The sequence below is a fragment of the Poecilia formosa genome, unplaced genomic scaffold (genome assembly GCF_000485575.1).
Source record: "Poecilia formosa unplaced genomic scaffold, Poecilia_formosa-5.1.2 Scaffold3, whole genome shotgun sequence".
NCBI classification, from domain to species: domain Eukaryota; kingdom Metazoa; phylum Chordata; class Actinopteri; order Cyprinodontiformes; family Poeciliidae; genus Poecilia; species Poecilia formosa.
Window position 1 is genome coordinate 2831041 of NW_006799942.1, and position 12296 is coordinate 2843336.

The 12296-nt window shown below is 41.0% G+C and overlaps 1 protein-coding gene across 9 annotated transcripts in view; it reads left to right on the forward strand.

Moving 5' to 3' along the window:
* The window catches only part of nbeaa (neurobeachin a), a 106698-nt gene that overhangs the window by 92497 nt on the left and 1905 nt on the right, over positions 1-12296 (forward strand). For 6 of the 9 annotated variants that reach the window (XM_016673006.1, XM_016673004.1, XM_007554747.2 and 3 more), the window contains 23 exons: positions 183-247; positions 505-613; positions 827-993; positions 1711-1835; positions 1932-2087; positions 2182-2214; positions 2505-2641; positions 2746-2863; positions 3294-3396; positions 3487-3602; positions 4469-4581; positions 4778-4918; positions 5004-5123; positions 6096-6248; positions 6372-6536; positions 7148-7237; positions 7820-8012; positions 8092-8163; positions 8720-8875; positions 9103-9273; positions 9358-9459; positions 11455-11651; positions 11734-11885. In XM_016673006.1, the coding sequence (XP_016528492.1) occupies positions 183-247; positions 505-613; positions 827-993; positions 1711-1835; positions 1932-2087; positions 2182-2214; positions 2505-2641; positions 2746-2863; positions 3294-3396; positions 3487-3602; positions 4469-4581; positions 4778-4918; positions 5004-5123; positions 6096-6248; positions 6372-6536; positions 7148-7237; positions 7820-8012; positions 8092-8163; positions 8720-8875; positions 9103-9273; positions 9358-9459; positions 11455-11651; positions 11734-11885 (2954 nt within the window). The remainder of the gene's footprint in view (positions 1-182; positions 248-504; positions 614-826; positions 994-1710; positions 1836-1931; positions 2088-2181; positions 2215-2504; positions 2642-2745; positions 2864-3293; positions 3397-3486; positions 3603-4468; positions 4582-4777; positions 4919-5003; positions 5124-6095; positions 6249-6371; positions 6537-7147; positions 7238-7819; positions 8013-8091; positions 8164-8719; positions 8876-9102; positions 9274-9357; positions 9460-11454; positions 11652-11733; positions 11886-12296) is intronic. The other 3 variants (XM_016673023.1, XM_007554738.2, XM_016673021.1) reach the window with 1 other exon arrangement.

The following is a 12296-nucleotide window of genomic DNA, read 5'->3' on the forward strand; positions in this document are numbered from 1 at the left end:
TTTTGATTGAAATCACAATTACATAACTGTTAAAAACTATTAAAACTCTTTCATAATCAAAAATGTGTTAAAAATATCCAAATATTTAAAAGACACCATATGATTTTTTTTAAGGCACTGTATTTTCTGCTTTAAAAAGATCTTTGCAGATATCAATGTTGTTATTTTTCTTCCACTTGCAGGAGTGGCAGAACTCCATTCAGAAGAACGCTGGACTGGCCTTCATCGAGCTCATCAACGAGGGAAGGTAATCCAATGAGCTTAAAGGTCACCCATCCATTTACAGTCACCCTAATGTGTATCGCCTCCTCGGGTAGAGATCTGTGAGAAGTCCCAAAATAAACAAATCTTTTTTTGCATAATTTAACACTTAAAATGTACAGCCTAGAAATGAATGCAGCAGTGCCACAGCTATTAGCTCTGCTGACAATTTTGATCAAAGAAACTGAAAGATTTTTTTGTTTACCAATATTTATGCTACTGACATCTGAGCTCTTTTGCCAGACTCTTGTGCCATGCCATGAAGGATCACATTGTTCGTGTTGCCAATGAAGCAGAGTTCATCCTGAACAGACAGCGGGCCGAGGATGTCCACAAGCACGCTGAGTTTGAGGTAAACAGGGGCTCTCCATCTCCTGTTACAAAGCACTGCAGTGCTCATTCATTTTATCTCTTGCTTTCTGTTTTTTCTTCTACTGCACCAAAGTAGGAATTTTGTATTTTTTTTCTAAGTACATAATAAATATGATCAAAAAGGCAATGTACACCATCCATGCATTCAGTTGCATCCAGTGGTCCTTGCCTAACTCTTATTCCCTCTGCTCAGTCTAACTGTGCTCAGTATGCTGCGGACCGCAGAGAGGAGGAGAAAATGTGTGACCACCTCATCAGTGCTGCCAAGCACAGAGACCATGTGACTGCCAACCAGCTGAAACAGAAGATCCTCAACATCCTGACCAATAAGCACGGAGCCTGGGGGACAATGTCACAGAGGTGAGTGGAAAATGTCAAAGTCTAACAAGAGCCCAGTCCAGTATTGAATCCAAAACAGTGAACAAACCAGTTCTTCAGAAGATAGAAAGCAGTTTATTACAGTAGAGTGGTTAGGATTTGTCCAACTGACATCCCTCTGTAGAAAGTAGTTTTCTTTCTAGAATCTTCCTCCATTTCTCCGTCTTGCCCTATTTATTTTTCAACACCTAAATGATACTGAAAACTGAATCTTCTTCACTCTGGAACATCCACACTGAAGAGTGTTGTCAGCGTTTACACTGGTTCAGTCACTGATAAAAAACCGAGTTACCAGTGCCTGTCTAAGTTTAAACCTCAACTTCCCTCTTTTGTGTACAACCTCTTTCTTTCACATTTTCATTAAAGCCCTTTAATTATGTATATTCCAAACTGCATTTTACTTCTGTTTGCCCAGATAAACCAACAAAATTTAATGTTGCATCCACAGTGCTTTGATTTTGACTGTTTGTCTTTTAGATGCATTAAGTCTATATTTTTTCCTTATCTCTACATTAATGAGTCCATTTGTAAGATTTTATCACTTAAAAGTTTAGCTTAATGTGTTTGTAAAGTTGGAAAGGCCTCCTGAGACAAAGCTTCATCTCAAACTTTAATCTCTTAAATGTCCCAGAATACACACTTTGATTGTTATCCACTAGAAAAAATATTCAAAGCATCATTTCCCTCCCATTTCTCCAGCCAATTACATGACTTCTGGCGTTTGGACTACTGGGAGGACGATCTCAGGAGGAGGAGAAGATTTGTGAGAAATGCCTTTGGATCCACACATGCCGACATTTCACTAAAAGCTCTGGATGAGTACGGTCAGTATTTTTGCTCTATTGTTAAAAAATAAATAAAAATAAATAACTGTGTCCGGTGTCAGCTTTGTGCAGCTTCTCACTGACTGTGTAACACAGGCACAGAGGAGGACGAGGAGGAGGGGGGTGTTAAGTCGAAGAAGAACTTCCGCAGTCAGTCGGTGGTCACCCAGAACCCAGAGGCGGAGCTGATGCTGGAGGGAGACGATGACGCCGTCAGTCTGCTGCAGGAGAAAGAGATCGATAACCTCGCTGGTAAGGTGGAGACGCACGAAGACACAAAAGAAAAACTCCACGGCAGTCACGCCGTCATGCTGAGCAGTAAACTGTATATGACTCTCGTTTTTAGTTCGTTTCCGTCCTCGACTTTTTACCTCCAAAGGCAAGTTGGACCTTTAAGTTGTTGTTTTTTGTTCAGCTGCACTAACCACCCAGCTGATTCACCTGACCTACTACGAGTTAATCAGAAGTTACTAAATCTGATTCTGATACAGATCAACTCTTGATGCTTTTAACACCAGATGGTGCAAACAAAGTGGAAAATGCAGATCAAAAATCAATCCTAACCTGTTTGAAATGCTTCTGATGTCTCCATGTCTTTGATGCTCCTATAGACCTCCTTCCTGTCAGGGCTATGAATAGATAATTTAATATTGCCCCATGCTCCTGCAGGCCCTGTGGTTCTGAGTACTCCTGCTCAGCTGGTAGCCCCTGTGGTGGTGGCTCGAGGCACTCTCTCCATCACCACTACAGAGATCTACTTTGAAGTTGATGAAGAGGATCCTACATTCAAGAAGATGGATGCTAAAGTAAGAGAAAGCACTTTTTTTCCCTCATCAAGGTGCAGATAGAGAATAGAAAAAGGAAAGATGAGTAGTTTCCTGTGTGCTGTAATGACGTCCATCCTCAACAGGTGCTGGCTTACTCAGAGGGTTTGCACGGGAAATGGATGTTCAGTGAGATCCGAGCCGTCTTCTCCAGACGCTACCTGCTGCAGAACACAGGCCTGGAGGTCTTTATGGCCAACAGAAGTGAGTTTGCAATGATTTTACCAGAGAGTAAGCTTATTCTTAACATGCTTTTTATGAAATCATTAGTAGCAGCATATCAATTAGATCTGTTTTTAAATATAAACAAGTTCAGATCCCTTTGATCCTTTTGATAAAACCCAACGTATTAATTTAATTTCCCAGACCGGAGTGTAGGAGAGACTGAAGACGTTTGTGAAAATAAAGTTACGATTCATTTTTGGTTTGACTTTTGGCTGTTTTTTAATAAAATCTTGACTTGAATTAAATATCTAAATAGTTTCAATATGCTTATAGCTTGAGGTAATTCCTTTTTGATTTATCTGTATACCACCTATTTAGTTTATGATTAGTTTTTCAGAAAGTACATAATTTTATAATTTGGACTAAATAATCCTGACATGTTGGTCTTGTTTTCTCTGCTTCTTTCCAGCATCTGTGATGTTTAACTTTCCTGACCAGGCCACAGTCAAAAGGGTCGTCTATAGCCTCCCTCGGGTCGGGGTGGGAACGAGTTATGGACTTCCACAAGCCAGGTGTGAAACGCGTGTTGTCTGTCATATCATTTTAGGATAAGAAAAGGACTGAAAATAAAAATCCCGTGTTTGTTTGCATTTACATCTCAGGCGTATCTCCTTGGCGACCCCACGTCAGCTCTTCAAGTCGTCGAACATGACGCAGCGCTGGCAGAGGAGAGAGATCTCCAACTTTGAGTACCTCATGTTTCTAAACACTATTGCAGGTAAATTCATTTTGCAACCCGTTGTTCTCACCAACATGTGCAATGCATTTGCTCTCCATTCTTAGTCAAATCATTTGAATCTGTTGAACCAGTTTCATAGCAGAAGTTTATCATGGTTTATCAGAATTGTTTAATTCATTTATTTCTGTTTGCTTTTATTGTGCCACTGCCATTATGCTCTGACTTACTTTATCCGTGTTTGTCTTAATGGCTGATCTGTAATTACTTATGGCTAAATATGGCTCTTGTTTTAAATACATTCATGTTATATAAAGTTTTAGTTTCAGCTTTTATTGTGATTTCTATTCCAGTCTTGCACCCATTTTTGGCTAATGAGGAAGTTCTTCTTTTAAAATGCTGGCATAAAACAAAATAAAAGAGACATTTGATTTTAACTCCCTAAAGTCAAGTAGAATATTCCTACCAATCCTGCCTGTCAGAAGTTTGTAAATCATTCAACATACACATAAGTCACCTACGATTTTGGAGTCTTAAGGGCTTATTTTAATGGGATGCACATGTTTTAATTTATTGTGAGTTTTTGTTTTTTCTAATCCACAGAGTGAAAATTATGCTGAAGGGCTCAAATACATACGTTCATAAATTAAATAGATGCCTCTAATATTAATGATTAAAATTACTTGAAGATATTAGTTGTTTAATCATTCTACTCTAAACATAAGAGCCACTCATGTTCTTAATTAAATGCAAAACCTGGATTTGATGATTTGATGTCTGTAAACTGGCACTGTATTTCTAATAAACTAATAGGTAACATAAGACAGAAACAAACATGTATTCACTGCGTGACTTTCTTTTAAGTGAAGCAGAGTTTCATATTGGTTCTTTGGCATTTGTCCCTGCAGGGAGGACCTATAATGATTTGAACCAGTATCCTGTCTTCCCCTGGGTCCTGACCAACTATGATTCAGAGGAGCTTGACCTCACTCTGCCCGGCAACTTCAGAGACCTTTCCAAGGTCAGGATCGTGTTTCAGTACAGTTTTTAGAAAACATGAAAATAAGTAAAGCAAAATTTATTTGAAAAAAGCACTTTTCAGCAACCATACAACTCAAAGTGCTTTACATGACGAAAACATAAAAAGGGCTGTTTATATTAGTATTGCTACCATGCGTACTCCTTTGAGGCTTTGAGCAACAATATGTGTTTTCCAGCCAATCGGTGCCCTGAATCCCAAGCGAGCGGCATTTTATGCAGAGCGCTACGAGACATGGGATGATGACAGCACACCCCCTCACCACTACACCACCTTATACTCCACAGCTCACTCCACACTGATGTGGATGGTCAGAATAGTAAGTGTTTGCGTTACACACGTTAAACATTTTGGATGTTAAAAGCTTCCCCTGCAATAACAAATGTATTTTTCTGTGGCCTTAGGAGCCCTTCACCACATTTTTCCTGAATGCCAACGACGGCAAATTTGACCATCCAGAGAGAGCCTTCTCTGGCATCGGCCGTGCGTGGAGGAACTGCCAGAGGGACACGGCGGATGTTAAGGTACCTTCTGTTGGACTGAGGGAAGAGGTCTCTGAGGGCAGCAGTTGATATGCCTGAAAACACTGAGTTCACATAAAACGATTCTGCACCGAGACATGATAATACAGTGAGCTAAACAAAATTGTTTTACAGCCATTTATTTGAAAGCATTTCAGAAATTAAAACATTTTCTTGAGAGTACTGAAGAAAAATGTGAGTACTATTGAAAAAAACAACAACAGTGTTTGTTGTTTGAGTTGAATAAGGCGAATTCTGATTATTTTTCATTCATGCTGGAGTTTGTTTATTGCTGACATATAGTGCATACTTTTCTGAGAAAAAAGTAGAATTTATAAATAATTTACATATAATTTCTAATTGAGAAGTTAGTGTAGTGATTATTATGTAAAAAAATTATAATTTCTTAAGTACTTAATTAATTATTAACTACGGAGTAATTTTTTAAAAGGTAAATAACTTTAAAATTTTTTTATTTATTTCTTGTTTTATTTTTCAATCATTTACTCGGTATTTTTGTTCCTTAAAGATTTGGTGTCTCAGTTTGTAGGTGGGCCTCAAATAAAATGTGATTGGCTTAAAGGCGAGCCAATCAGATGCTGGGGTCTTTGACAAGCCAAGAGACTGTTTCATTTATTGCTCAGTGGATAGTTTCACAAGAACAACAAAATCATAAAAAAATCTACATGATATGCTGTTTTAACATGAAAGTTCAAATTAAAAGGAATCAATTTTCTCACTTTATTTAATTACACAGTATTTCCATTTTCAACTTATTTAATGTATGACAAATATTCATAATTATCTAATGATTCGTATAATTATCTGATGCCATCACAACCACTCTGCACTGATTCACTCGTGATAACAGTAGTCGTGTCGGCTTTTCTCGACAGCTGTTAGCAGGTTTTAAACCAACAGTTTCGAGATTGATGAAATGAAGAATACTAAAATGATGCATTTCATGTCTTCTAGGAGCTGATCCCAGAGTTTTACTACTTGCCTGAGATGTTTGTGAACAGTAACGAGTACGAACTCGGCGTGCGCGACGACGGCGTTCCTGTGTGCGATGTGGAGCTTCCTGTCTGGGCTAAGAAACCTGAAGACTTTGTCCGCATAAACAGAATGGTAGGGGGGGCACACTTCTTTCCGACATACACAAACCCCTTTCGACTCGACCTGTGGACAAAAACTAATTATGTTCTTGTTCGCCTCCTCTCACTCTCCGCTTTTACCCCTGTCTCCACTCAGGCGTTGGAGAGTGAGTTCGTCTCGTGTCAGCTTCACCAGTGGATCGATCTCATTTTCGGCTACAAGCAGCGGGGGCCAGAGGCGGTCCGAGCTCTCAACGTTTTCAACTTCCTGTCCTATGAGGGAGCTGTAAACCTGGACAATCTGGATGCTGCACAGCGAGAGGTTGATAAATTCACACATTATCAAGAATGAACTAAGCTCTAGGTTGTTAGCATCACAATGATTTAATATGAAACAGTAGAATACTATATTCATAAAAATGTGCATGTCCTCCCAGGTCAATTTTGAATGAAAAATGCAGTCGATGTGTAAATCTCCCCAAAAATCTTTAAATATACTATACTTGTATTTTGTTGATGTAAATAATGGACCAACACATTTAGTGGATAATTGTAAAGTGAAAGAAAAAAGATGCATATGTATCTGTATATGCATCTTGCACAACCCCTTTAACTCTAATACCCCCCAAGTAAAATCTGCATTAAGCAACTACCTTCAGAAATAACCTAACTGATTCTACCTGGATGTTTAATCTTAATATAAATTCCATTTTTCTGTCTTCTGTTTTGGTCAAATACACTGAAGTTTGTGTTTGTAAAATCACAAAATGATCAATTTCAGGCACTGACATGCCTATTTCCTTGGATAACTCCCCTCCCTAAAAAACTTTATTAGGTTTATTAATTAACTGCTTAACTGAATTAACGTGCAGATTTAAACAGAATTCATTTCTTTAAAAAATGTGCAACTTTCTCTGTCTGTGCTGTCTTCAGGTGATTGAGACTCAGATTCAGGTCTCTGGACAGGTTCCCTCCCAGCTGCTGATTGAGCCGCACCCGCCTCGCTCCTCTGCCATGCACCTGGTGAGACGACAGCAGACATGTTTTTTAATGACTTTAAAGTGATTGCAGACAAAAAATAAAAACAAAAACAACTATCCAGCTTTATTGATCAGAACAGTGTTTCTTTTGTCATGTTTTATTTTTTGTTTTCTTAAAAATAAGTTTTGAATTAGTCCAATTCCACCAACACTCTTATGCATTCGCTGAATTGCTTGCATTGTCAAGTGAGGTTTTATTACATACAGCAGTATGTAATAATGTTTATTATTTTAGTTTTTGACCTTTGACCTCAGCAGTGTGAGGCCTCTGTGTCTCCACATGTCAAACCCAAACCTGTCAGTCCCAAACCCGACCAGCCAGTGCCTCCACCTCCTCTCCTAGCTCTCAAGCCTCCTCAGTGTGTGAACCTGTTCTGACCCTGTGCTCCCACTAATTTACCTTTTCCCTCCCCTCCTTCTGTCCCATCCGTTCTGTCTTTCCCTATCACTCCATCTCCAACCCTTCCTCCATTGTATTCCTTGACCTTCCCTCCTCTCTCTTGCTCTATCTCTCTTCTCTTTCTATCTGTCCTTTCCTCTCTTTCCTCTCTGTCTGTCTCACCAGTGTTTCCTTCCCCAGAGCCCTCTGATGTTTAAGGATCAGATGCAGCAGGATGTCATCATGGTGCTCAAGTTCCCCTCCAACTCTCCCGTCACCCACGTTGCAGCCAACACGCTGCCCCACCTCAGCATCCCGGCGGCCGTCACCGTCACGTGCAGCCGGCTGTTTGCTGTAAACCGTTGGCACAACACAGTCGGTGAGCGGTGCAGGAACTTTATTTTGTCTCGACAAAAATCCGTCATACAGAGACGTGACTGTAACATCTGTCCAATCAGGCCTCCGTGGTGCTCCAGGATACTCTCTAGAACAGGCTCATCATCTACCCATAGAAATGGATCCTCTCATAGGTCAGTGGACAAACATTTGTAGAGCGGTTTTAAGAGGACAGATGCACTGTGTCAGTATGCCACTATATGATTTTGGTATATCAACTGTAATTGGCATAAAAGAAGGATGATATAAGCAAGTGTAGTTGAGTGGTTATTCCTGATTTATTAAGGAACAACTAGCATCTCCCTTTCCTCATTTCTGTGTTCCTTTATGTTTCCCATTTTCAAGTGGCTAAGTTCTCTAACAGTGTGATCCACTTAAAAAAGTATAATTTCTTCTTTTAAATGCTGAAGGTATATTTATTTTGTCGGAATCATTCAGGTGTGCAATGATTTGGGTCGTTTTGTTGCTGAAAACAACAATTATATGCAAACATAAGGTTAAAAAAAAATGTACACTTTTTTTTCACTTTAACATCTTATAGTGTTAAGAACATTACTAGCATATGTTCAAGACTGAACTGTATGTTTGCAGATGTACGTGTAATAATCACATTTATAACGTGGCTAATTACTAAACCATGCCGTACTGTCCTCCTTTTTGCATTGTTAACCCGCCTGTTCTTCCATGCAGCGAACAATTCAGGTGTGAACAAGCGACAGATCACTGACCTGGTGGACCAGAGTATCCAGATTAACACCCACTGCTTTGTGGTAACCGCCGACAACCGCTACATCCTGGTCTGTGGATTTTGGGACAAGAGCTTCCGAGTTTACTCGACTGAAACTGGTTGGTGGTGTGGATATTTAACAAACATGTTGTGTTTTTATTCAGCTTGTAAAGCTTGTTTGTTACAGATAGAAAGGATTTAGAGAAAAGAAATGTGCTCATTCAACCTGCTTGTTTCTTGTTCTACCATGGTTTATTTTTATCCCGGAGTTAAGCTGCCACGACCTTCCGTCATGGCAGCAGAGGACGCGCGCCGACTACAGTGCCCTCCCTCTGCTTCTCTGCAGGAAAACTAACCCAGATTGTTTTTGGCCACTGGGACGTGGTGACATGCCTGGCCCGGTCAGAGTCCTACATCGGAGGAGACTGCTACATCGTGTCCGGCTCCAGAGACGCCACTCTTCTTCTGTGGTACTGGAGTGGACGACATCATATAATAGGAGATAACCCTAATAACAGTGAGTGGAAATGGTTGTTGTGAGTAATTCTGAGGATGTGAAGAGTTTAAGAGCTTGACTTTTGTGATGATGTGTTTTCTCCAGGTGACTACCCGGCTCCCAGGGCGGTGCTGACGGGACACGACCATGAAGTGGTGTGTGTTTCTGTCTGCGCGGAGCTGGGACTGGTTATTAGTGGAGCCAAAGGTTTGTGTCATTTATATATTCATCTGAAATCAAGCAAACACTCTAAATCGCGTGTCAAACTTGCCAAATCTGTCTCGACATAGCTTTTTATGTGGCCCCCTAGACCAGTGGTCCCCAACCTTTTTATTACCACAGACCGGTCAAGACTTGGAAAATTTTGCTGCGGCCCGGGGGCGTGGTGAACCGTCAGATAAGGCCTCTGCATGTTGGTGTTCCTGCTAAATCCTGAATATACACAATTTGGGTTGTCTTGGCCTTTTTATCGCTGCCTGTTGGGTTTACCCTGACTGGGAACGAGAGTGCAACCTGCTGAATGTGACAGGTAGCCAATCAGAAAGCGCGGTGATGTCAGAACAGAGGAGAATCCCAAACAGCTGACATATCGCGCAACTGAGAGTCCGGTGGATATCAGAGATGATGTGTGGAAATGTTTATTATTATATGTAAAGGTCATTATTATGTTTATTCAGTTAAAAATGTTAACTATGAAAAAACATAGTCGCCTCCAAATCATAGTGCATCAAATAGAGCGGCTGCTCACATCTTTTATCCACTGCCTTTTCTTTTTGTTTCTTTTATCTCTTAAAATGACTCCACAAACTATCACTATTGCCACAAACTATCACTATTGCTTCTACATCGTCATCCGTGTTTGGTCATTCTAAATTCCCGTATGCTATGCTGGGGGGTTTTGTGGATTTTCTTCTGGAATCGGGATGTTTGTGACTGGAATCGGTTCGTGTTGCTCCTGCCTTGGACACACGAACCGATCGAACCTGTTGTACTTTTATCAGCTCTGTGGTCACAGAGGTTTGGAGAATCGGCCGACAATCCTTAAATCTTGCCGTCTAAACTAGACTTAAGACTCACAAACTCTACTCGTCTCTTCTCGACCCCTGGCCCAAACGCTCTCTGACTCTGGTCGCTATGGTAACATTTACATATCCCTTCAAAATAAGATACAGACGCGCCACAAAAACGAGCATTTTACTTTCGTGAAAATTTTAACTAACGATAAAGACTAACGGGAGCCCTGAGCTTGTTTCTCTGCAACGAGACGGTTCCATCTGGGAGTGATGGAGACAATGACACCCGAAGTGTTGCTTATATCCACAGCCTTCTTGGTCTCTACGTGGCGAAGCAGTTTGAAGCTTCATTGCGTCATTAGCAGCCGGTTGCCGCATGTTACACAGAGCGGCTTGTAATGTGGGACTCACCTACCGGTCCGGGATAAATCCATCCTCCTGTCTCTTCTCTGGGCCTTTTCCCCTTTGTAAAGAAACTTTCCAAAGACACCTGATCCGTTTCTTACTCGTTTTGCTGCTTGTGGGCTCAGTGTTGTTGGCGCGCAAGTAACCGAGAATGCGGTTTAAGGATTTTCAAAATAAAAGATCCTCCAGACTCAAATAATACATAAAACGGAAATATTTAATTATTTCTTGCGTGGCCCGGTACCAATTGGTCCACGGACCGGTACCGGTCCACGGACCGGGGGTTGGGGACCACTGCTCTAGACTACAGACACCAGATTACTTCAATCAGTCCCTCAATCAGTTTTTCAGAATTTCATGATCATGGAAATTTACTAATTCACTAGTCTTAATTTATGTTACTATATAGTTCACGATCAATACGGCGAGAGTAGCAAAAAAGTCACATTTCAGTGCAAATATTGCAAAATAACTTGCAGATTTATCTAAATTAGCACTGCAAAATCTGTGATTTTGATTACAAAAAAAAAAATCACAAAAGCAATCATGGAACCCTGGAGGGACTGATCAAAATTAAAAAATGTTCAATATTATTTAATTTTAAGAGGGACCTATTGAATGCAGGGACTGCTATTTATTATTGTCTTAGCAGTTTGCTAATGGGTTTCATCAATACATTCTGGCTCAAAAGGCCCTCCAGAACATTTATGATCTTAAAGCGGCCCATATTGTTTGGCTCTAAATAATTTGACATTACTAAGTTACCTTTGTTGTCGCTCCGCAGAGGGCCCGTGCCTGGTCCACACCATCACAGGCGACCTGTTGAGGGCCCTGGAGGGCCCGGAGCTTTGCATGCGGCCTCGCCTCATCTCCGTGTCCAGCGAGGGACACTGCATCATTTACTACGAGAGAGGTCGTTTCTGCAACTTCAGCATAAATGGCAAACTGCTGGCGCAAATGGAAGTCAACGATTCCTCTCGAGTAAGGCTGCTGTTGACGTAAACGGGATGTAGTTGTTCATCCGCACATCAAACCTTGTTTAACCTCTTGCACCTCTCCTCAGGCCATTTTGTTGAGCAGTGACGGGCAGAACCTGGTGACTGGAGGGGACAACGGGGTGGTGGAGGTGTGGCAGGCCTGTGACTTCAAACAGCTGTACATCTATCCAGGCTGTGACGCCGGCATCCGGGCCATGGACCTCTCGCATGACCAGAGGTACACAGAAATGCAGGAAAAAGCAGGCTCAAATGGAGCCGCGAAGTCATTTGAATTCCACACAGAGAGAAACACACTGCCTCAAAGCTAGTAGCTTTCACCCTTGGCAACAACTGTTGTGATGAGTCTTTTAACATCGCTGTCCTGTTTTACTTAGAAAATTGCTATAAGTCATGGCTGTTGTTTACCTTGATCATTCATGGGTGGATTTCTCAGTTTGCTTCAGGTTGTTATCCTGCCATATAACCCAAAGGCAGATGAGCTTAAGATCTGGACCGTCAGATTTCTGGTGAAGAGCAGAATTGAAAGATTACAGCAAATCACTGTTGACTTGTAGAAGTCGGTCACTTCCATATTTTCTCCACTAACTCTCACTTTTGAAAAAAACAAAGTGTTATAATTGCTATTCCT